The sequence below is a fragment of the Mytilus edulis genome, chromosome 9, assembly GCF_963676685.1.
Source record: "Mytilus edulis chromosome 9, xbMytEdul2.2, whole genome shotgun sequence".
Classification (NCBI taxonomy): domain Eukaryota; kingdom Metazoa; phylum Mollusca; class Bivalvia; order Mytilida; family Mytilidae; genus Mytilus; species Mytilus edulis.
In genome coordinates, this window is record NC_092352.1 from 4137354 (window position 1) to 4163610 (window position 26257).

General features: G+C 31.6%; 2 protein-coding genes across 2 annotated transcripts in view; both read left to right on the top strand.

The window, feature by feature from the left end:
- The window catches only part of LOC139489445 (spermatogenesis-associated protein 20-like), a 243655-nt gene that overhangs the window by 128391 nt on the left and 89007 nt on the right, over positions 1–26257 (top strand). The gene's annotated exons all lie outside the window — the stretch shown is intronic.
- LOC139487528 (uncharacterized) overlaps positions 1–26257 on the top strand; it is a 49084-nt gene that overhangs the window by 7703 nt on the left and 15124 nt on the right. Inside the window, exons 3-17 of the mRNA XM_071272393.1 lie at positions 715–879; positions 3745–3918; positions 5098–6742; positions 8760–8941; positions 9845–10018; positions 12367–12510; positions 13137–13261; positions 15154–15303; positions 16664–16828; positions 17815–17952; positions 19717–19819; positions 20404–20624; positions 23914–24144; positions 24693–25149; positions 25677–25816. Coding sequence (XP_071128494.1) covers positions 715–879; positions 3745–3918; positions 5098–6742; positions 8760–8941; positions 9845–10018; positions 12367–12510; positions 13137–13261; positions 15154–15303; positions 16664–16828; positions 17815–17952; positions 19717–19819; positions 20404–20624; positions 23914–24144; positions 24693–25149; positions 25677–25816 — 4214 coding nt within the window. The remainder of the gene's footprint in view (positions 1–714; positions 880–3744; positions 3919–5097; positions 6743–8759; positions 8942–9844; positions 10019–12366; positions 12511–13136; positions 13262–15153; positions 15304–16663; positions 16829–17814; positions 17953–19716; positions 19820–20403; positions 20625–23913; positions 24145–24692; positions 25150–25676; positions 25817–26257) is intronic.

A 26257-nucleotide genomic window follows, 5' to 3' on the forward strand; every position in this document is an offset into this window, starting at 1 on the left:
TCGAAGTGATCATATATGTCTGGTAATAATATTATACATAATAACAAACACATTGAAAATTTGATCTGCTTTAACTCATATCAAAATCATATAACAAAATTAAGTTAATCAGTCCTAAGGTTATATTTGAATACCTGTTTTAATATGTTCTTCATTCATAAATAGGTTTTAGGGGACTACTAATTTTTTCTTCTGATAAGCGAATTACTTTATACAAAAAGTTTTAAAAAAAATATATTTATTTACACTATTCTAATACAGAACGACTAAACAAAGATAGACGTTAGAATTGACAACTTAAAGTGTTTCACAAAAAGTGTTTTATTATATTCAATGTAAGAAAATACAGTTCAACCAAACATGGTACCAATAAGCTGCAATTAACAAAGTGTCAATATAAGCCACCCGCATCATAGTTTGGTAATGACAAAGAAATATGATAAAGAAACAAGTTCACTCAGTTTTAGTTTGTTACCAGGATTTGTTTTTTTTTCTATCGATTACTGAGTTTCGAATAGCGATATACTACTGTTACCTTTATAAAGAAAACAAAATCAAAAACATAATAAAATAAAATGTGACTGGATAATGTTCTCTGCCTAAACCTTTTGTATATATACCTTACCGATACGTACGTCTACTTTACTAATATTATTATCCTGAACATAGAAAAATGAGGATTAATACAAATAATAAGTGTAATTCATTATTTAGATATAATTGATGGCGGTTACACATTATGGAGTGAATGGGATGATTGCTCAAAACGTTGTAAAGGAGCAACAACTAGATTTCGGAAGTGTTATAACCCTACACCATGCAATAAGGGTAAAAATTGTATTGATAATCTTGGAGCAGATACACTCAGAAAAAAATGCAGTAAGTTTCTTTAGAAAACAGAGCTGTGGTTGAATATGTTAAACCTGTATCCACAATATAAGAGGATAGATCTGATCAAAAGAGATAAAGATTTTTTAAGATTTTCCAATCCAACAAAGGTCTATTCTGAAAATGTATAAACATTATTCTTTATATGCAAACTTGTTTTAATAACGGTGAATTAAAGAGAGTTATGTTTTAAATCATTGAGGTGCCGAAGCAATGTGATGAGACAGATTAACACAACCTTTTTGTTAAAAAAAAAGAAACCAATAATATGTAGTAAATAATAATACCAAGCCACATCAATGCATATCATCTAAAAAATAATATAAACAGTAAAAGAAATATTCCAAAAAAGTAAAAATCTGTTAGAAGTCGTTTTTATAATGGTAACATCTTCAGTACCCATTATCTGTATATATTATTAATTCATATATTTTAACAAATTTGATTCGTTTAGCGATAGTCACATGTTAAACTGTATTTTCGAAGGTAGAGAAAAAACGGCGGATAGCACAATGCATATTGACCGGTAAAAAGCATATCGCACGGTTATTTTTAGATTTATCTAAAAACCGATATACTTTGTGACGTCATGTAAAGAATTTCAGGATATTGTTTAACAAATGTTTTGAAACACATGATATCAGTGATCAATTATTTGACGAAAACAATCTTCATACGATGATAAAAATAAAAAGTAAATGAAATAACAACTAATATTATTAATTCGTATTATTTAACAAATTTGATTCGTTTAGGCATAGTCACATGTTAAACTATATTTTCGAAGGTAGAGAGAAAACGGCGTATAGCAAAAAGCATATTGACCAGCAAAATACATATCGCACGGTTATTTTTAGAATATCTAAAAATCGATATACTTTGTGTAATGAATTTCAGGATATAATTATTGTTTAACGTTTTGAAACACATGATATCTGTGATCAATAATTTGACGGAAAAAATCTTCAAATACATAAGATGTCAAAAAACCCTAAATTAAATAACAACTAATCTGTTGTTATTGTAAGGAGACAAATTGATGTAATATTTATAAAATTCCAACAAACCTAAATGACGATTTTGATACAAATATGGTCGGAAATTAATAATATAACAAATATAGCCTTTGTATGAGGTCGATACAGGATATATCGACCAAAAGAAGTATATCGACCTCGGACTTCGTCCTCAGTCAATATACTTCTTTCAGGTCAATATATCCTTGTATCGACCTCATACAAAGGCTATATTTGTATAATATCAAGACCATTGTTTCACTCTGATACTGAATATTTACCACCAAGGTCTTAGTATTTTCCGGCGAACATTTATTGAAAAAGAACGATACGTGCTTTCAAATACTCCTGGTAGATAAACATTTAGACACTGGTGCCATTTTACAAGGTTGAAGTAGCAGCTATATGCTCTTGAATACCGAAGAAGTTGGGAATGTATTTCCAATATGCAGTTGCAGTTTTATGTTGCTACTAAGATTGCAGAAATTGATCATTTCCAAATAACTATCGTCTTGTTTGTCATAGATTCTGGTACTTAACTCAAATTATCCATGATTTTTGTCCGCGTATCTTCGACTGAGAGTTGTCTCATTCGCACTTATACCACATCTTCTAATATCTCATTGCTAGTTATAAAGTTATCTGAGAGTCCAAGTCCATATACAGGGAAATAATTAGCTTATTCAAAACGTATACAAATGTAAAAGTATCCTGTAATACGACTAGTTGTTGTCAAGATTTTGTAATTGAAAACAAAATTGGACATACTGATTTATAGATATTTTTGTCTACACTTATTAACTTGATCTTCGTAAATACTGCAGACATCAATGAATTCTTTGCTCTGATCGGATGAATCCATGATATGACTTGTAGATAATCACAAAAAGTATACTGATCAGCCTTTGATATTTTCCAAGAAAATAAAAGCTTTTTCGTTGAAGTATTATATTTTAAGAATGTCACATCTACATATTTTTATCTTATTTTCAGTCTGATATAAAACAAAAATAATATAATAAAAAACAAAAAAAGGGTAGATAATTCACATGTATTTCGAGGTTTAAACGTCATCTGTTTGACCCTATTGATTAATCTTTGTTCATACTAATAAAAGATGTATATAATTTTGTATTTGTTAATAATGAATTCACAGTCTAATTTTATTTCCGTATAATCTTATTTATCAGAAAACTGTACTTTTAATCAAACTTCAACACTTACCAAGTTATCAAGGAAAGCGTCCTGGATAATTTTAAGGTCTGTTCTTTGTTTTCTTGGAATTTCAACCAATGATTATTAACTGGATCTTCCTCCATTGTAAACATTACATAAATTAAACAAGGGTCCTGACAAACCACGTTATATTGCTGTGTCTTCCAGTTCTCCACAAACCACCGTTTAAATTATTAAGATAAATGTTATCAGCAATCAAAACCGGGCTTCTTCGTTTTTGTGAAACCACATATTCTAGAGATGCCATGAATCAGATATGGATACTTAACTATTTCAAAGATCTTTTAGAATACACAAAATCTAAAGACTCTTTCATGTTACAATTTTATTTAAAAAATATGAATTTTCTACAACTTTCACATGTATTCCGACTTTCAAAACGTGGTAAAATAGCAGATAATTTAGGTCTCATTTACAATCTTAAGTCCTCACAAAATACTTGAGAAATCAGAAAATGTACATTTTCCAACAAAACAAGATCAATTTTGACATCACCGTTCTTTAAATAATAACGTAAGTTCGACATTTGCTGCTACGAATCAAAATTAGCAATGACTATGCAATAAACGTAAAATATAAGCTGCATTTCATGTTTTTTCACTAGAACCTGTAGCAGGACAATGGGGAGAATGGGGAGCTTGGGGGGAGTGTAAAAAACCTTATTCTGGCAAATACGGAACTGGTATTTATCAACGCTCACGAAAATGTGACAGTCCAATAAATATATGTGGAGGCCATTATTGTAAAGGAGAAAATCAAATTGAAGGAAATTGCAGAGGTAAGGAATACAAGTACCTACAAACAATTTTACTTACAATGAGGTTATATGTCAATCAATATTGCGTCATCATAACTGATTATTTGCCTGTACGGTTGGTTTCTGAAACATTAAAAAATAAACGTTATGTTTGTATAGTTGTAAACCAAAAACCAAATGAAAGTTAGTAAATAAGATTTTGATAAGGAGAGAATTGTGGAGAATATATTACATTGATTGATGTATTGTTGTGAACATTTGAGACATATATTCAGATGTGATAAATTCATTCAGAAAAAAATCTAGATTAAAACAATAAAAGCATCAAAGGAAGTCACAACAACACCAGTAATGTATACCGAATTATAAAAAGAGGGTCTGCATCGGCCTATTTGTCATGATTCATCCATAATCTATTAATCAATGAATGATCTGTAGCCATGGGCATTCCATTTATATAGAAAAATTGTTGATTTCATAATAAATCATAATTTGTCTTAAAATGATATTGATTTTGAATTTTAACAGATGGTACAAAGATTTGACATTACAGTTCATTCAGGTACTAAAAGTCTGAACTATTCCGTACGTTGTTATCATAGTGTAAAAAAAATACCTGAACTCCCGACGAATACCTATGATTATTACTTGTCTGTTTTTTTTATTTTATTAAGCAAAGCGGCAGATAGCTCATGTGGATTCAGGACGTAGAATGAAGTAAATAAGTAATTTATATTTGCCACAGAAAGTTACCAAAAGTTAGCATGCAATAAATTCCAATATTGCACTAGTGCAATAAATCTTCAAAATTCATGACGTCATCAACGACAAAATCTTAATTTGAACCAGTTTTTACTTTGAAATATTATATTGCTATACATAAAAGGGTTATTGCATGAATATAAGGGAATATTGTCCCTCGTAGAACATATATTGCACTCGCAAGATCGTGCAATATAGAATTCTACTCGGACAATATTCCACAATATTCATGCAATAAGTAAACCCTATATTTCAGGTTGGGTCGATAGTGATTGAAGGACAGCAAATATACATCGTCTCTCTTTCTTTCTCTCCCTCTCTCTCTTTAATTCGCTTTGGAAATCAATACTTTAGTTTAACTTTTTGCCATATTTTTATTCTCCTTTACATATTTTTGTTTTTAAATGCCTTTTAATGTATTTTTGCTGTAATTTGCAGAAGTGCCTCCATGTCTTACATACCAAATCTTTAGCGACAAATTTCTCAGAATAGAAAATGCTATGTCAATCTACACCTCAGCACAAGTAGATATATATCTTCTGACGAAAAACAAGTGTACAACGGCAACTATTATTCACACCTATTTTGCATTATACAAGATAACTAACATAACTGATAATACAGGCATGCAGATTGGAGGAAATGAATTCAGTGTAAAGTTCAACTTTAACCCAGGGCAACATGAAATAGGATATTATCGTTTGTATGCAAGAATAGGATATCCTGCTAACATGACAGACTGGATGGAAGAATCAATGTTTGTGAAAATAGAGCAACCCCCACCTCATGCATTTATAAAAGGTGGAGCCGGCAGGACTATCGGTCAAGGACTCTCAGAATTTGATGCTCGTTCTGTGTCATATAGTTTAACTAAAGGCCCCGGTGATCCTTCTGGTCTTATTTTTTCTTGGAAATGTCTTAATTTTGTCACAAATAATATCTATAATCTTCTGCAGTTTTATATTGCACCAGTATCAGCTTTTAAGGATACAGGTGACTATAAAAAGAAATGGTACGATACTAAATTTGTTCCATATATATATAACAATCACGCGTCTATCACTGCCTCTTCACTTGATACCGTTATAGATAGCTTGAAAAATTCTAATTCCACATGTATGAAAGGAAGTGAAGTTTACGTCAAGGCTGTACTTAATAAATATCCTCCGACCAGAAAACAGAAAGAGGAAACAACAGAAGCATACGAAAACTTTTCATCGACATCAATGTCCAATACATGGAACGGGAGCGATGTTACAACTTCAATAATGACAACAATACAAACAACTACTCCCAGGCCTCTTTATGATCTGATAGCTCTGACACGATTTTTTGAAATTGACTTTATGTATGAAATGCAGTCAAATCCTATATCCGAATTAGACAACATAACATTTGTCATACGTCCAGATAATACCAGTCTTGTTTTAAACGAAATGCTAGAATTTCTAAACAATTTATATAATGAATCTGAAGCCTTCCTACAGGATACAGACGATTTTTTTGAAAGGTTAGCTGACAGCTCATTAACTCTTGATAGTTTGTTTAAACTACGTGAACTTTCTGGGTTGCCTGCAAGTGCCAATGCTACATTTTTTGATAATTTACAAACATGGCTTCAAAACGCAAATGTATCGAAACAATTTGCATACAACCTGCGTGATTTGTTGTATAGCTTTAAACATGTTCAATCGTACATAAAAAATGCAACTGAGTTGGAGAAATTAATAGGAATCGAAGGATACTTAAAACTTGTCATTGATGAATCTGGACAATGTTTACTGACTTATCTAGTAAGCATTTTTAACGGATTTGCTAAGATTAACTCATTTAATTGGCATAAAATGGAACAGCAAGAAAAGTATTACTTACGCTGGCTAGAGGATGATCTGTTTCACTCTAGTGCCTGTAAAATGTTCAACGGAATCGCAGATGGAACCGGAAGTCTGAATGTTACCTCTCAAGATGTAGCAGAGGGAATGGGATTTTTAGTATATTTAAGGGTAGAATTCGAGGAGTCTATAAGTTACTTTATACAACATGCACAATCAGTTCCTGGGATTCCTCCCGTACTGGAAATAGAGTGAGTATAGTTCTAAGTTCCTCTTTAAAATAATAAGTGCAAGAAAACATTAAACAGAAAAAAATCTGATGAATGTTCTTTTATCCCAGAAGTTTTAATTTAAAAATCCCTCTAACAAAGTCGACCTTCACATGATCTATTTGTTAGTTCCCTACGATTAGAATGAACCAACAAGTGACCATTTCTCATCACTTGGAGTTCGTCGTACTTTAGCTTTTACAAAAATCTTGTTTTAGGAGGCTCGAGGGTATAAATGTTATTTATTACTTTATCAGTTGTTACTTTATCATATGGTACAAAAATCATTCAAATACATCAAACATTTTGGCCCCGGATAACCTTTAAAATGTATATATCATTGGAAAAGCTCCATCTTATCTCCTTTTGTTGCAAAAATGCCATTTTTGGGGCATTAAAATTGAAATATATTTTTTAAATCATCGGTGATTTAAACTTTTTATCATTTTTTTTCTAATAATCTGTACTTTTCTCGTTTGAATTGTTCTTTTATCCCAGAAGTTTTGATTTAAAAATCCCTCTACTAAAGTATACCTTCAAATAATCTTTTTGGTAGTTCTCTGCGATAAGAACGAACCAAAACAAGTGACCATTTCTGATCACTTGGAGTTCGTCGTCCTTTAGCTTTTACAAAAATCTTGCCTTCGGAAGCTCGAGGGTATAAAAAAATCAGAAAAAGTTTAACATTTCTTTCGTAACAAATCTTATTTATTACTTCACTAGTTGTTACTTTATCAAATGGTACAAAAATCTTTCAAATACATCAATGCATTTTAGCAAAGATGACTTAAAAAATGTATATATAACTGAAAAGCTCCAATTTGTCTCCTTTTGTTGCAAAAATGCCATATTTTTGGTATTAAAATTCAAATATCTTTTTTAAATCATCGGTGACCTATACCTTTTATCATTATTTTCTAATAAACTGTACTTTAGTTTTCTCGTTTGAATTGTTTTACATTGTCATATCGGGGCCTTATATAGCTGACTTTGTGGTATGGGTTTGCTCATAGTTGAAAGCCGAACGGTGATCTAGAGTTGTTAATGTCTGCGTCATTTTTTTCTCTTGTGGACAGTTGTCTCATTGGCAATTATACCACATCTTTTTTTTTTAATTGAACTAAACTATTGTAAAATTTCAGCGATTTCTGTTATCTAGTTCTTTTTTTTATTTCGATATAACCTCTTTTCTCGTATTATTTCAACAGAAAAAAGGACTTCTAAAGAAAGCTATGTTTCTTTCAAAGGCAGATTGTGAGCGTAAATCAACGATAACCCCATTTTTTTCCAATTTAAGTATTAAATATAAGAGTTCATTTATAGGAAAATATAGCGAAATTTAAGAACAACTAAATGATTTGGACCCGCGAGCCTCCTTAAAAACTACTGAATTAGAGAATCTATTTTTCGAAATGTGTCCGATGCCTACCTATATGACCGACTTGGCTCAAAATTCAAATAGGGATATATATGAAAAATCTGACATGTATAAAAATATTGATCAGGTTTTGATATATCAACCCTGAAATTTAGGACGAATCAGGCACGCCGTTGTTTGGTTGCTGCCTCTGAAGTGGTCATTATATTCATTATAAAGATTTGTTTATGCTTATGATTGTTATCTTGATTATTATCATTGATTAAAATAAATTGTAATTCCAAATCAATAAAATTCCTTCTAAAAATACCTTTTTGTGCAACGGTTTATATATTAATGACTTTCTGAGTGCATTATAAAATAATAAGAAGCGTTTTTCGGCATTAAGGACCAGTTGTATAACAAAAACTGTATCAATTCTACCTCGCTTAATGTGCATTCTGACAAATAATGTCTCTTCAATGATACTCGAGGCCAAAGTAATTTTTTTTTAAATTTCGAACCTAATAAAGTCGTTAAACAGCGGATAAATCAACCATTATAAACAAATGTAAACATTACTAATCCCTAAATGATGAATAAAATTCTTACATAATGACTTCAAAATGTTCTCTTTTGTAGATGCAGGTTGAATTGCATGAAGAAGACTGCTTTGACTTCTATAATGTCCTTAAAAGCTACGTGTCCCTTTTGTACGTTCGAACAGCAAAAAGGATTTAAATTTTGGTGGAAAGTCAAAGATTTTGATATTTTTAGTAGAATATCAACAACAAATGATTACTGGCATTCGTGGATGTTATCTGGTAATAATATAAGCAATTTAATATATTCATCCATAGCATAGTTATTTTTACAGGATGTCACTTTGATTTAATCATTCAGACAGTCACTATTTACAAAACATTATCTATGATGAAATCCGTCGGGCAGTAATTTCTTGTTAGATGATACGTATTTTACTCCATCAGAAAGTCGTTTTTTGTTAGTTGCCATTTTGATAAAATCTGATGGGTAGTCAATTCATGTTGACCCTTTGATAAAAGACGTCTGTGGTCACATCTTGTTACATAACACTTTGAATACATTTGTGACATTTTTGCCTATTATGTTTTTCTCTCACATTGTTGTGAAAATAATAGAATTTTATGCAATTTTCATACAAGTGAGAGGTTTACCTTGCTACAAAAATCCAGGTTTTATTATCTAGTTCTAATATTGTATCGAAATGCGTCTTCCAAATCAATTGTATGATAGTTATTTCAAATTTATTGGTGTGTTTGAGGTTAAGATTAGTCTAAGATGTATCTTGTGTAATATTATTTTTCTGTTAGTCTTTTTCTTTTTTAGCCATGGCGTTGCCAGTTTATATTCGATTTATGAACGTGCCTCTGGTGTCTGTCGCCCCTCTTTTGCATAAGACGTCGCGATTTGAGAACGTGACGTTATATCTGGTCTGCCTTTACCTAGAGCGCTTCGATCCAAAACAAATGCCGTACTTGTCATATTATAATCGAAATAATTCATGAGGGCTTGCATATATTTTGATTTTACCACGGGTTGTCCCTTTATGCCGATATTTTACCCCTCGCTATCGCTCAGGGTAAAATATTTGTTATAAAGGGAAACCCGTGGTAACATCACAATATATATTAAAGCCCCAACGAATTATTTCTTAATTTAAATGATTTATGTCATTGCATTCTCAGAAGCAAATTCAAGTGCATTTGTTATGCAAGCCAACGTTTTAAATGCTAGTGCTGGATACCTTATAGAGGCTCATTTGCAGCTTGCCACAGAGGAGAGGAGCATAAGTATTTGGAGCGTCAATACAAACATACTACCATATGGAGGATCGTGTGAGATTGAGGATGACAGCTGGGGTAAGCTGGCTGAGATTTACTTTCTTGCTCACAGAATGCATTATTTCACTTTTCCTTAAATTTTGACAGACGTGTCACTACATTATATTTATCTATCATATTTGATGTTCTTATGAATTTTTGCTACTGGTATGAAAAAAAAAGCTCTGAAAAGGCTGTCATAAATTTTAAGTATATTAATATAGAAACTAAAAAGATTTAAAACATCGAAGAGTATGTGTTCTTGTGTTCGATGTATAAGCTATTTAAAGTTTTGATAAACAATGATTTTCTCTAGATTCCCCATACATTTTTGTATTGACATTTTTGTTTATCAAGGTGATTATTTCTTTATTGTATGTAACGTTAGAATAACTTTTTCAAACATAAAAGCGGCGTTCTAATGGAAACCCGCTGTGAAATTCCTCTCGTGTACTTGTTCTTTTATTAAAAAGAGACGGGTTTTATACAGGAGCTTCTTTCTTCAAACTTCGTAATGATAGCCCTTTTCTCAATTCATCTGCTCTTGTCGTAAATTGGATATGTATCATTTCTAGGTTCGTTTTCGGCTTAACTTTTTAAATACTACTATATAGTTGAATTTGCAGGGTACGAAGTTAGAGTCGTTGTCCATTTTTTAGCAAAAAGCCAAAAAAAGTATTTCGTGAAGCGGCTTCGTTTGGTAGAAAATCTGGTTTTATTTTTTTGCAAACTATAAATACTCTCTAGTTAGTTTCGGAGGCCGTGTTTTTTAACAGACTGTCTGCATTCCAATGGGAACAAACTGTGCCCCTCTACTTGCCGACTTTTTTCTTTATTATTATGAGGCTGACTTCATGCAGGAACTTCTTAGGAAGAAAGATTAGAAGTTAGCAATATCCTTTAACTCTACTTTCCGCTATATAAATGGTGTTCTTTCACTAAATAATTCAAAATTTGGTGACTATGTGGAACGCATCTAACATATTGAACTAGAGATAAAAGATACTACAGATACAGTTAAGTCGGCTTCATATCTTGACTTACATCTCGAAATAAACACTGAGGGTCGGTTGAAAACAAAATTTTACGACAAAAGAGATGATTTCAGCTTTTCAATTGTGAACTTTCCATTTCTAAGTAGCAACATTCCAGCAGCACCTGCATACGGGGTATATATCTCCCAATTGATTCGATATTCCCGTGCTTGCATTTCCTATCATGATTTTCTTGCTGTTCCGAAGGAAGCTATTAAACCAAGAGTTTCAAATGGTGAAGTTGAAATCATCCCTGGTCAACGAGTTGGTTGACTGTTCCTTGTGTCGAAACTACAATCCCCTTTCCTTTCATGAATTTGACTTACCGAATTAGACTATTTACCGGATTTGATATCACATAAGCAACACTATTTATTTTATATAATTGTGAAATCAATTATACTATAGCTACTAATATTATGAATAAGTTATATCTTATCAAATAGTGCTTCCCTAAACCATTATGTAAACTAACAGGGATACTAAGTAACAAGCTGTAAACTTAGTAAATTGTAACAGCAAATATGAAATAAAGATATTATTACGTTTAATAAGAAAAGCAACACGACAGGTGCCACCTGTGGAGCAGGATCTGCTTACCCTTCCGGAGCACCTAAGATCACCCCTAGTTTGTTGTTGGGGTTCGTGTTGTTTATTCTTTGGTCTTCTATGTTTTGTCATGTGTACTATTGTTTGTCTGTTTGTCTTTTTCATTTTTAGCCATGGCGTTGTCAGTTTGTTTTCGATTTATGAGTTTGACTGTCCCTTTGGTATCTTTTGTCCCTCTTTTACATCTTAAATTATATGCCCATCTGATCTTCAAATTAGAACAAATACTTCAGTCAATTTTTGAGAATTGTAACATGTCAAATATCACTGCATCCTTCTTTTGTGTTTTTCAATTTCCATATAACTTTACCTGGATATATGGTACAATGACTTGTAAGCACCCTTATGCGAGTTAGGAGGTCTAGGATGTAAATATGTTGGTTTCTCATAAATACGAACCCTCGTTTGTATGAGACCAATATGACCAACCGGATCACTACTATTACCTACTAGTTTACAACAAATATTGGTTCAAAATGCACATGCATCAGAAGAGGAAGCAAATATCATTTTCAAGGTTTTGGTTTGACCCAACTTAAGATCTAGTCCACGACACTCCGTACTAGGGTCTGTGAGCACTCTACTTCGAGACCAACCAGTCGTATATAGGTAATAAATGACGTGACCTTTGATTTATACAACTTTTAACTGCATTTTATTACAAAATACGATCACAAACTGGTTTATAACTGATTGAATAATCATTTTAACTAACACCATTCCTTAAAATTTATTACGTTTTAGGGGAAAAGAAAGTAACAACAAACGGATGGAATGACGAAGGGTTTCGAACTTCAACTGATACCAGTTATGACTGGAAAGAACAGCTGATGTATCGAATTGTTCAGACGAATTCCGAAGAAAAGGAAACACTTCTATATTACGGTTGTACGTTACATACACATTAAGTTGGGAATAGTGTCATTATGTTAATTATATTTTAGTATAACGGTTCTAAATATTTTTAGAATAATGTATGCCTTTTTTTACACAAATCAAATATAGACTTATATTTTCAGATAGAGTTGCGAATTGATTTCAATCGAGTTTAATAAGTGAACAAATTAAACACTGTGTGAGCTACTGATAAGGAAATTGTAATAAATCAGACAGATAACACTGTTACAACCAATAAAACGGCAGAGACGGAATAATTAAAGAATAAGGGGGGAAAAAAGGCCAAGACGATATTAACTTACAAATAACCATTCCAATGTTAAGAAATAGATTTTTAAAAAATGTCAAAGAGACTGTAAAAGAGGGACGAAAGATACCAGAGGGAGAGTCAAACTCATAAGTCGAAACTGACAACGCCATTGCTCAAAATGAAATAGACAAACAGACAAACAATAATACACATGACACAACATAGAAAACTAAAGAATAAGCAACACGAACCCTACCAAAAACTAAGAGTGATGTATGTTTTTAACCTTTTAAAAAAAAAGTTGTGGGACAAATGAGTTATATTCTGGTGTAATAAATGGCTAACTTAGTCGAATATTTTATTGTAGCAGAGGCAGAGAATTACATCAAAGTAAAGCCTGGTATTGAGACAGATTATTATAATGTTACAATAAAGATACAGATCTATGATATCTTTATTGATTATACAGAATGTACCAAACATATTGGAAAGGTATGTTATCGATTATACAGAGTGTACCAAACTAATTTTACAGGTAATGATGCATAGCAATAAACAAAAACAAAAACACAAAAGCCCATATTACAAATAATAGGATATAACTTTCATATTTATCTTTATCTAACCTCCTATACATTTCAAGGAATATGATTTGTTAAAGCGACCTCGTGGAGACCGTGTATATTCAATATTGGGTTAGTAGGGAGGCGGGGTTAATTAAATACACGGTAAGTACTGGATTTACGTCTTTGGCACTGTTTGGTTATTTAAAAGTATTGAAAGATCTTTTTAATATTGTTATATCAAGGTTGTAGATAATAAATAGTTAGTGTTTGCATTATTTCTTTAGTGCAGACCAATTGAAGAAGGTTCTTAAAATTGAACAGTTGAACACTTTAATATAGAAATAAGAAGCTGTGTTATGATAGCAAATGAGTGAACTCTAGTCTAAATTAAACAAATAAAGATAGTCGGTAAGATAAATTCGTTACATAGTGTGCTAGTAACCTAATATGATATATACGGGGTCAGTAAATTCCATATGGGGTTCGAAAATCGCTCTCACCCCATATGGAATTGACTGATCCCTTATATTTTATATGAGGTCACTAATACACTATGTAACTAATAATAAAAGATAACAAACTATCCGACAGATATGTATATATAGATGAAGATATTGATGTTAAGAAAAAAACAGACAGGTATGCTAATAAAGCAATCAACAAAATAAATTAGAATAATATGAGCACAAGATATAAAATAAGAGATTTAATAAGAAAACACAAAACATTTCGTATCTTTATTCGATGTACAAACAGTAAACTAACAAAAATGATACAATCCGAGGAAAATTCGAAACGGAAAGTCCCTTTTCAAATGTCAAATTCAAAAGTTCAAACATATCAAACTCATGGATAACAACTGTCATTTCCTGACTCCATGTAATATTGCGATTTCCTAAAACTTTGTAAAATGAGAGATTTATTATTGCAATTTTAGGAATATCTACATACAGTGAAATGTGCTAGATATCAGAATGCGAGTCCCTATCATTGCGATATTGACTTATTATTCGAATCATTTAGATTTATAGAACCTCGAAAAAGTCAAGTAAAATTACAAAAAATACCGGACTCCAAGATAAACGGAAAGTCTTTTATAAATTGTTAAAATCCAAAGCTCAATGAAATTAAACGATTGGAAAACAATTGTCATATTCCTGGCTTGGTGCTATTTCTCTTTTGACCACCTAGATTGACTTCCTTAAGAATTTGTGCAAATTTTCCAGATTTGTTTTCATTGCAATATTTAGTTCTTCCTTCTTAATGGATTTATGTAATTTTAACATCTGAAAATTGTTGACTCAAATTCATTTACTATTTTTTCAATTTTCTTTTATTCCAAATCTTTGTGTGTATGATGAAATGCTTTTGTAAACCGGATAACAGTGACATTAAAGGCAGAATGTATTGAGAAATGACCAATCATTTCACTGTAATTGGGTAAATCTAGAGAATATATAAAAAGTAGTAGATTCTGAACAATAATCATCTTAACACTAACGTCGCTGTTTAATTTTTGTTTAATGAGTCCATTACTTCTTATATATTCTCTAATGCATATATCAACTTTTCTAAATACACAATTATTTCATTAATAGGAAAATAAAAATATAGCTTCGTGTTGAAGGCTGTACGTTGACGTATAGTAGTTTCTTTTAACAAATTGAGACTTGATGGAGAGTTGTCTCCTTGGCACTCATATTTTTGTTTTATCTATAACCTTACCACAACATTCGTTGCGGGTTTTATAAATTATCTACGCAAAACCAATTTTCAAAACAAAACTATACATATCAATAACAGTTATGCACATTTTAGGTTTTACCCAATTATACCACATCAGACCAAAATAGTGTATCGTCATTCTTAAATTTATCGACGAAAAGCGTGGACTATTACTGGAAAATACGAAATGTAAAACAAGTTGCCATGAATGCAGAGGTTGCTGGAACACCCGTCACGGATTTGGTTTGTTATTTTTCTAACATTCATATTTTGATATTAATGTGTTGTTAACAATTGTTTTATTTGCTGTTTACAAAAGCAATTATGCATCAGAGTTAAAACACAAGTACATAGATATACAGGGTTTTTAAATTATAATTCTTAGAATGGTATGAAAATAGTATCCTCTTAGAAAGAAAATGTAGTAAATTATTGAAAGAAACATTTAAATATATATAATTCACCACAATGTAGTTCAAATTTGTGAAGCGTACAAGTACTTATGAATGTGTAGTTGTGTGACAAAGAGTGTGTGTGTGCTAGTTTTGTGATCAAGTTTGTGTGTAGGTACAAGTGTGTGTGTGTCTGTTTCATGTGAAAGTTAAGACATTATACTCCATGTACTCGAAGAGCAATATTATGTTTTTCATTAATGTTTTAGGTAGACTGTTTCTCTGTTTACACGAAACGATTGTCAATACTTTATACAAAGTATCAAAAAAAAATCTCATTCTTTATCCATGTTTTGACCATGTTAACTTACCATCACAATTAATGTCATCAATGTTTGATACTCATAATAGGCAAATGCATCAAATTTCTCATTATTCTGTAGCGCATTCAAGTTATCGTTAAAGAAAACAAAAAAAATATTTCATTAAATTTAAAACTTACCAAATAAGTTAAGAATATTCCAACATACAAGAATGAATAAAATACACGTGTTCGAGATACATAATAAACATCTATACCACGTGATATACAATTAAAATAAGTAGAAAAACGTTAACAGAGAGAACGTATATTTTCCAGATTTTATTGCTATGTAAACTTTATAGATTGTAATGATTTATTAACCACTTTTGAAACTTATAATAAGTTTATCTTGTTAATCCCGTGGTTCATTTGATAATTCACACACAGGGATAAACCTATCTGGGATAGTTGTACCTTTTAGGGTATTTGTTAACAACCAATAGTGCAATAAACTGAATAATTATTTAAAAAAAAACAACATTAAAGTCAATGAGTAATTTGATTTTGTTTTTATGTAAGGATTACAAAGAATTTTTGTTAACAATATTAGAACTTGTACTTTCAGCCTACGTCGAATTTCTGACTGATATGTATGTGTTTGCAATGTTTAATATCAAAACTAATCATATGTATATAGAATTATAATTAGTAAAGCCTGGCTTTCGAAACAAAACAGTTGGTAGGGGATATTAATATGCAAATCTGATAACCAGTAGAATATAATGTACAAGTATACAACAGCATCAACATCAACATATCTATCGAATCGGTGTAATAAATGCAGAGCAGTAATACTAGATATAAAGAAAATTGTGCTAGTTTCTACAATTACAATTTGCTACTTTAGAATACAACTACAACGATACTTGATACTGACCCTGCACAATGGTTGAATATAGGTGTAGAAATACTGTCTGATGGTACAAATATCACAAAAACATTTGATGAACTGTGGAATATGTATCAACATCCTGATTACGGAGAAATCAAAACACAAACTGATATAATAAAGGTAATCATATTGATCTTTATACAACATTGACTTTAACATTTGTTTAAATCAATTTCAATATCATTATTTATTTTCAAGTTTAAAAATGCTTCTTGCTTTCTGATACTGTTCTTTAAGAGCCTTAATTATTTACAGATTTTGACATATTTGAGTTCAATCAACCGTAATCAACCTCTTATAGCAGTCAATCGATTTGACAGATATTTTATAACGCATTGTAGCCTTAAAATAAGTAGAACATTTAACATTATGTTAAAAACTATGTGACCTTTTTTGAAACCTTGTTTGAGGATATCAAAGGGACATTTAGTATTCATTAGTGGACGAGGAATTAATTGAGTTGCAAAAATTAATCATACTAAAGACAAAAATAGTACACAGAATTAAGGAAGTCGGCACTGACAACCTACTGAAAACATGGAAGTCCTCAGATGCTGAGAATTGATAACAAATCCTGCTTAAAAATGTGTTGTATGAAATGGATATTTTCTCTAATAACTAGAAATAGTTAGGTTATTTGGACTCCGTTTTTGTCGATTTGCCTTCTTTACATCCAGGTACGCTTTTAATTTTCTTATCATTTTCAGACTTCTCTTAAAATTGGCCAATTACTCTTTTCTTTTTAAAGAGAAGGTGGTATATATTACATGGCGATGAGTCAAATATTTTTGGTTGGTTTGCTTTTTTTTTTATTTCATTCATGTGTTAGTTTTGTATATACCGAGCATATTTTTTGTGTGTTCATTAACCTTTTCTTCAACAGTAAATCAACTGATCGCTATTGTTGTTTTTATTATTTAATACATTTCAGGAATGATCCGCAATTTTTCAAAGAGAGACATTTTGTAGGGGTGGGAGATTATTGATAATAACAACCGGAATTAACTTTTGAATATATACACCTAACATATACAATGTCTTAACCCAAAACTCAACTGCATTACAATAGTTTCACTATAGCTTATAGATGCTCCAATTTATTTTAGAAATTGACATCTTTTTCCACGATTCTGGCTGAAACATCTAATGCAGTTGATGGCACATCCACTGTGAATTTAGACCAGGTTGCTAATAGTATTGGTACAATTATTGGAAACAAGCTTTTCACTGCAAATTCCTCAGCTGTATGTTTTTATTTAATATTCCTTACTAGATACAAATGACGCTAAAACAAAGCAAAAGGAATCCCAATAACTAAATAAAAAGAACTTGTATGGCTGATGCATTACCAGGACAAGGATGTCTTATACATGTATCATACGTCACGTTATCTCCTACTCAGACAGTATGTACAAATCAGGATTTAGACAGCTTTGGTAATTTTTCAGTTTTCTGGCATCTGAAGATGCGATACTATTACAAGATATCAGGATATGTGTAGTTAGTCGAATATTAATAGGAAATTTGCTAACGTGTCAAATATTGTCACGTAATAATGTTGTTTTACATACAATGGGGTATCAGGTTTGCCGCGGAGAAGACCTCCACCATGGGGTTATACCCCTAGGTGTGTCAAACAACAAGAAAATATAAAAGTATCCATTATATGTAATTTCTGTAGGAAGTTGTACTACATTCTACTGAGCAATTTCAAGTGGTACATTTTTTTTAAATGATTTTAAAAATAACTCTAAATTCACTAATCAAGATATAAAAAGTAAAATATCAAAATATCGAACATTAAAGAAAATTCAAAACGGTAAGTCCGTTATCGAATTGCTCAAACGTATCACACAAATGACAAACAACTGTAATACTCTTGACTTGTTACAGACATTTCTTGTATATAAACGTTAGTTTCCACTTATACTTAGAATATTTCTATTATTGCATGAAGGAAGAAGTAGATGGGATAAATTAATTGGTACGATTGTGAAAAAACAAATACTTACAAAAACTTACATAGAAATTTATCATATTTCCTATGGTTTTAGAATTTTTTATTCTCTGAGATCATGTCACTTATTTGGTAGTTTAATAGTGTATAGGGAAAGATAAATGTAAATAAACACACACACACGTACCAGTACATACACACACACACAATGGCAAGGTCTCATTGGCAATACAATACATGTCTCCATGCTGACTTTTCTTGCGTTTGTTTGTACTGTATTCCTGTCATGTAGTTTTCTCGATTCAGCAATATTTATTAACAATGTATATAAGTGAGAGGTTTGGCTGGCAATAAAACAATGTTGAACCCACAATTCTTTTTATAAAACGTTCTGTACAAATAAGAAATATGACAGATTTTATCAAAAAGTAAAATCACAAAAATACTGAACTCAGAGGAAAATCAATTTGGAAAGTCCATAATCACATGGCAAAATCAAAAAACAAAACGTATCAAAAACGAATGGACAAGAACTGTCTTATTCCTGACTTGGTACAGGCATTTTCAAATGTAGAAAATGGTGGATTAAACCTGGTTCTATAGCGCTAACCCTCTCACTTTAATAACAGTCTTATCAAATTCCGCTACATTTACATGATGCGTTAAATAAACAGTCACAATTAATAAAATTAGTTCGTATGTTGGCATTTCATTGTAGCACTCAAGTGTTTCTGTTGTTCTGATGTGTTTCCTCGGTTTTAGCTTTTAATCCATTTTTTTTTATCTATCAATCGATTTATGACTTTTGAACAGCGGTGAACTGTAGCCGTAAGGGGTATAATTGTTTAACATCTCATTGTACTACCTCCATCTCAGTTCTTAATTTCAGCTAAATATTTGTGTTTCAAGTTTTATTTTCAGACTTTAATAGCTACACACATATACATAGTTATGTTTCAATAATCTTTGGTTTTAAAAATAATAATTCTTAAAAAACATGGTTAATCTTAATTATAATAATACATATCTTTTATATTTGTACATTTTGTAGTCCAAGGCACTTGAAGGAAATAAAGGTCTATTGGAAAAACTCTTAAAACTTACCAGTAATGAGACATATCCCAAGTATGAAGACTACATTTCTACGTGTCAAGGTAATATCTTAAAACTAAACATGATTCTTACATGTTTCGACTTTGATTGAGAGTTGTCTCATTGGCACTCATACCACATCTTCTTATTTCTATATATGGTGTATGACATAATGAGCTGTAAGAAAAATCTAAAACGGAAAGACCTTTATATTATAAAAGGAAAAATCTAAAGCTCTCACACACTAATAATGTAACAGATCTGCCATTTTTACAGGCCTTTTATTGTGTAGAAAATGTATAAACCTGGTTTAATTGGTAGCTAATCCTCTCAATTGTATGACCAATATTTACACAAAAGAATTTGGCAAATCGTAAGTGAACAAATACAGACAGTTTGCAGTTGATCTAAATATTTGTTATAATTTTTTTCGAAATATAGGAAGGAATATGAAAAAAACAAGAGTTTCGTTCGATTTCTTAATAATTATCTAAAATTTCCCCTTATCCATGAATCTAATTATACAGTGCGTTACCACAAACAAATAATATACATCCCCAAGTTAAAAATATCGAACATTGCTAAACAATCAGTAACAACCTTTCTCACTCCAACCATCTAATAGTGACAAATACTATCTATTCAGGTATGCTAAGGGTCCTGAACAATGCTTTGGAAGCAATATTACCCAAAACATCAGTGGATACACCAACAACATTAGATATATATACCATAATGACGGATATATCCAGCAGACAGGAGTTATCGGAGCCAAACGACGCTGATCTGACGCCTACAGAAAGAGCATTTATTGCTTCACAGATCGCTATGAATAATGAACTTGAGGCGAATAAAAAAAATGACGATGTAAGTAGATTTCACAATTAAAGCAGCTTTATTTTACACAGCTAAGATGTTATACAAGAAATTGACCACCACAACTACAAATCAGCATATGGTATTGGTACTTTTGTATATGGAAAATAATAGTTGCAATTTAAGTTCATTTAGAAAATATTTGACTGATTAATTTTGGATATTCACACTGGTAAAACACGTTTCGAAAAAAAAAGATGATAAATAAAGGCAACAGAAGTAAAACTCTATTTAATAGTCATTAATCTATCAAATGAAAACAAATTCGTGTTTCGAAGTAAAATAAAGGGAAACACATCAACTGTGTGAGATAAAAAACGGAACACGTTAACGGAGAAAATAGGGAAATTTTCCGGAAACTATACTCAAAAGTCTTTTTTGCTAGATGATACACATATAGTATTCTTTCCTATTCATATGTATAGGTAAACAAATAAGTCTTGCTGATATTTACTTGTTTATTATTTCATTGCTGATAATTTTATAACTTAGCTGTTAGATTATAAGACTAATGTTGATTTAATATATTGATGCTTACAAGAAAAAAAATGGATTTCTGGTATAAACAAACAGGGACTCTTCACTGGTATGCTGGACTAGTGAGGTATATTGTTAACAGCAGAAAGTGCAATTTGTTGTTGAATAAAAATTAAAAAAATTAAAAACCAATTGTTCAGAGAACAATTGAAGGTCTTTCCACCAGTAAATATCTATTTTGATATTAAAATATTAAAAATCAGTCTAAAATGTCAATTCCTATGGCTTTATGATGTATAGATATGAATTTTAAGCAAAGGTCATAATCTAGAACGTCAAATTTACCTATGACCTTGACCTCAATTTCAAGGTCACAAACTGAGGATCTCAAATCAAAAGACCCTAGGTCTCTAATGTGTATGGTAAATAAGTTATATGACTTTACGCATAATTTTAGATATGATAGGGGCTAAAACTCACGTTTATTGACTACGCACCCTTTCAACCAAAATTATTAAGTTACGACATGTTGCAACTAACAATTTAGTAAAAATTATTTGTCGATATCTTATAAGGTTAATGAAAATGAGTGAAAATAAGCCAAAACCAAAAATTTAGAATATGACCTTGACCTTTGACCTTGACCTCAATTTCAAGGTCACAAACTGAGGATCTCAAATCAAAAGACCCTAGGTCTCTAATTTGTATGGTAAATAAGTTTTATCACTTTACGCATAATTTTAGATATGATAGGGGCTAAAACTCATATTTATTGTCTACGCACCCTTTCAACCAAAATAATTATGTTACGACATGTTGCAACTAACAATTTAGTAAAAATAATTTGTCGATATCTTATAAGGTTAATGAAAATGAGTGAAAATAAGCCAAAATCAAAAATTTAGAATATGACCTTGACCTTTGACCTTGACCTCAATTTCAAGGTCACAAACTGAGGATCTCAAATCAAAAGACCCTAGGTCTCTAATATGTATGGTAAATAAGTTATATCACTTAACGCATAATTTTAGATATGATAGGTCTAAAACTCCCATTTATTGTCTACGCACCCTTTCAACCAAAATTATTATGTTACGACATGTCGCAACTAACAATTTAGTAAAAGTAATTTGTCGATATCTTATAAGGTTAATGAAAATGAGTGAAAATAAGACAAATTCAAAAATTAGAATATGACCTTGACCTTTGACCTTGACCTAATTTTCATTTTTTTGGACTAAGGACCTCAAATCAAAAGATCCTAGGTCTCTATCACTTATGGTGTTCCAGTTTAAAATACATTTCAAAATTTCAAATACAAAAAGGGAAATAACTCTCATATGGAGCGTTCATATTGCTTCGGTCGAAATTGGACAAATCATGCGAAGGATATAACGAGCAATTTTATAAAATAAATTTGTCGTAATCTTTTACGGTTGCGAAGGAGATGCGCTAACAAGGAAAACAGTGTTTGGGGAGATAACTCCTACAAAGAAAAGTATTCGGTTACGCAGGGTAAATTTCAAAAGCGCATAAACTGTTCGATATCATATACCAAATATCTAAGCGACATATTGCGAAACAAATGTTTATCGCAAGAACAAAATTAGGCGGAAGAAAAAAAAAAAAAAAATAATCAGAAGAAAAACAATAGGTCTTTCCACAGAAAAGTGGAAAGACCTAATTAAAAAAACTTAACAACAGAAACAAACACAAATAACAAAATACACAGAAACGGAATGTTTTAAATCATTTGCCGTATTCCTGACTTGGTACAGAAAACCAAATAATGGGTTGAACCTGCTTTTATAGACAAACAGCCGTCCTATATGGCAAAGTTAACAATTCTTTTAATATGACAACACCACGTGACAGGAATACAGTACAAATACATACGCATGAATACGATATTCCCGTGCTTGCATTTCCTATCATGATTTTCTTGATAGAGGATTGCTGCTCACAAGGAAGCTATTAAACCAAGAGTTTCAAATGGTGAAGTTGAATTCATCCCTTCGTAAATTTCACAGACGCCATCACGAGTTAATTGACCGTTATAAAATAACCGTTTCACAAATGATATCAGATATGTTACGTCGTAACTACAATTCCATTCCCTATCATGAATGTGACCTACCGAATTAGACTATTTACCAAATTTGTGATCACATAAGCAACACGACAGGTGCCACATGTGGAGCAGGATTTACTTACCCTTCTGGAGCACCTTAGATCACCCCTAGTTTTTGTAGGGTTTGTGTATTTTTTTCTTTTTAGTTGTCTATGTTGTCATGTGTACTACTGTTTGTCTGTTTGTCTTTTTCATTTTAAGCCATGGCGTTGTCAGTGAACTTTCAATTCATGAGTTTAACCCCGCCACATCATTTATGGATGTACCTGTCCCAAGTCAGGAGCCTGTAAATTCAGGGGTTGTCGTTTGTTTATGTGTTACATATTTGTTTTTCGTTCATTTTTTTAAATAAATAAGGCCGTTAGTTTTCTCGTTTGAGTTGTTTTACATTCTCTTATCGGGGCCTTTTATAGCTGACTATGCGGTATCGGCTTTGCTCATTGTTGAAGGCCGTACGGTGACCTATAGGTAATTTCTGTGTCATTTTTGGTCTTTTGTGGATATATGTCTCAATGGCAAACATACCACATCTTCTTTTTAATATTGACTGTCTTCTGGTATCCTTCGTCCCTTTTTTATAATACATATTTGTTACCGTTTGGATGTGCTTTTTTTAAACAAACATTTGGAATTCTTATATTTCAATATATGCTGGACATATTCTATATGTAGGTTCAAAACGAGGTTCAAGTACTATTGGATAGTATTTCCTACTTAGGCCACGTGCTTCAGATGCTGAACAATCGTAAACAGATGCCTGTTTACGTTCAAAATGGACACATCAATTCAACAGAAGACAAGAAACTGATTGGGGAGCTGATTAAGAAAGGGTTTCAAATCAATGAAGTAGATTTAAGTTTTGTAGAATCAAATTCCCAGTCTACACAAGAGCAAGCCATACAGGTATACACATTTATTAAAGATTTTAAACAGTAATTGTTATGATTGGTCAATACTATATATCGAAACAAAAGAAAGGGAAACGTAAAAAAAATCATCCTTATTGTGTTGTAGATATTTTTTCGATACTGTTATGTCTGTTAATGATGTTAACAACCTGTGTGAGTTCAATAAGATTTACAGCATGGTGCAGAGTGATGTTAGCTCCTGTGTGAGTTTAAGGAGATTTACAGTTAATTTGGTGCAAAGTATCGAAACATGTGTACTATATGACAAATTGTATAGAGATCTACTACTGTTAATCGCTGATACAAATGTAGTAATATTAACAAAACATATAACTGATAGCACACAAAAAAAGAAATAATGCAGCAGAGTCGTACGGTGACCTGTTGTTGTTACTTTCTGTGTCGTCAGGTCTCTTATTGACAGTTGTCTTAATGGCAATCACACCACATCTTCTTTTTTTATATCCACGAGTTAATATGGATCACATAAGTGTCTAACCTACTTTTTCTATATAACTAAAGATGGTTTTTTTTTCTGAAAAGGTAACATTATATGACCACACACCATTTTCGTGGGATGAGGAGTCTAAGTTCATATCATCTAAGACCGTTACTGTGTCAGTGGGAGAAGGCAATACAACAAACTCAGCAATACCATCGAAAATCAAACTTCAGAATTCTGGTTTAGTACCAACAAGAAAAACTATTAAAGTAGCCATTCCAGTTGATAAAAATGAGATCACTTCACAAATGCTAGTGTACAAAATGTACTGGAAGACACCTGCGGACAGCTTGATAATCAGTATAAATAGCCCAATAATCCATCTCAATCACACTATTTACATTCGGAATACAGAACCTCCAACGGAAGACGAATATGACTGGAAGAAAGTTATAGAATCCAGCGACTGGTTATCAACCAGCGAAATTAAAGTAATACTTGACGGTGGACTATACACCGCCCCAACAAATGTGTATGTTGGAGTCTTTGTTCAAAAAGGTATATCTATTTAACTTATGGGAATAGAGAAAAAAGCAAACACACGTGTAGGAGTTTGCATTTATTGGTAATCACTAACATTATTTACGACATTTCTTGTTTTCAAGAATGTTTACACTTGAATTAGGCCAAATGATAACTAACGTTTACAAATCAATATATGATACATTTGAAATTACAAGTACTAAAGGAGTATTCCAATATGCAAATCAACCTGCTTAGTCAAACATAAAACATTACGTAATACTTTTGTAACTTACCATATGTTATAGGTTCTGTGCATATTGGCCTTGACCCTACGGTGGTCATATACTTCTACAACATTTTTCTCCAGGAGATATTTGTTTGATTCGCAATCATACAATTTTTCATGTTACGATAAGTTAATAATACTATATTGAAAATACTCAAAATAACAAAATATTCACAAAACTCCGCATTTCTACATGAGACCAATAAAACACACACTTAGATATTTAAAAATAGATAGTTTTCCAAAACAAACTCCTTTGAATTTTTATTAACAGAAAAATCGTCTACCACTACATCAACCAGACGAAGACGATCACTGAGTACTACTATTGTTGAATTTGAAATTATTGGAGCTACGGTTGGTTGTAGAGTATGGAATACGGTCAAGCAGAAATGGGACAAAACTTCATGTCAGGTAAGATTATGGTGAACCCTTGTTCTGTTCTGATTGATGTTGTCCTATTTCAAATGGGTACTTAGTCCATCACATATTTTTTTTCATATTTGTTGCACTCTAAACCTATGCCCTGTTTGCCCCTGATAGCGTATGTTTACAAAAATGCGTATCGAAACGACATGCTGGACTTTTCATTTAGAAAAAATATATTTTATAGACATAGAAGTTACTCTTTCTTCAGCAGGCGAGTTGTTGTTTATCATTAATGAAGGTTGACGTTGGAGTATGGTATTCCTATATCGTTTTCAATATAATCAATATAAAAAAGAAGATGTGGTATAATTGCCAATAAGACAACTATCAACAAAAGACCAAAATGACACAAACATTAACAACTATAGGTCACCGTACAGGCTTCAACAAGCCACAATGTTGTAGACATCATTGCGTGTTATTTGT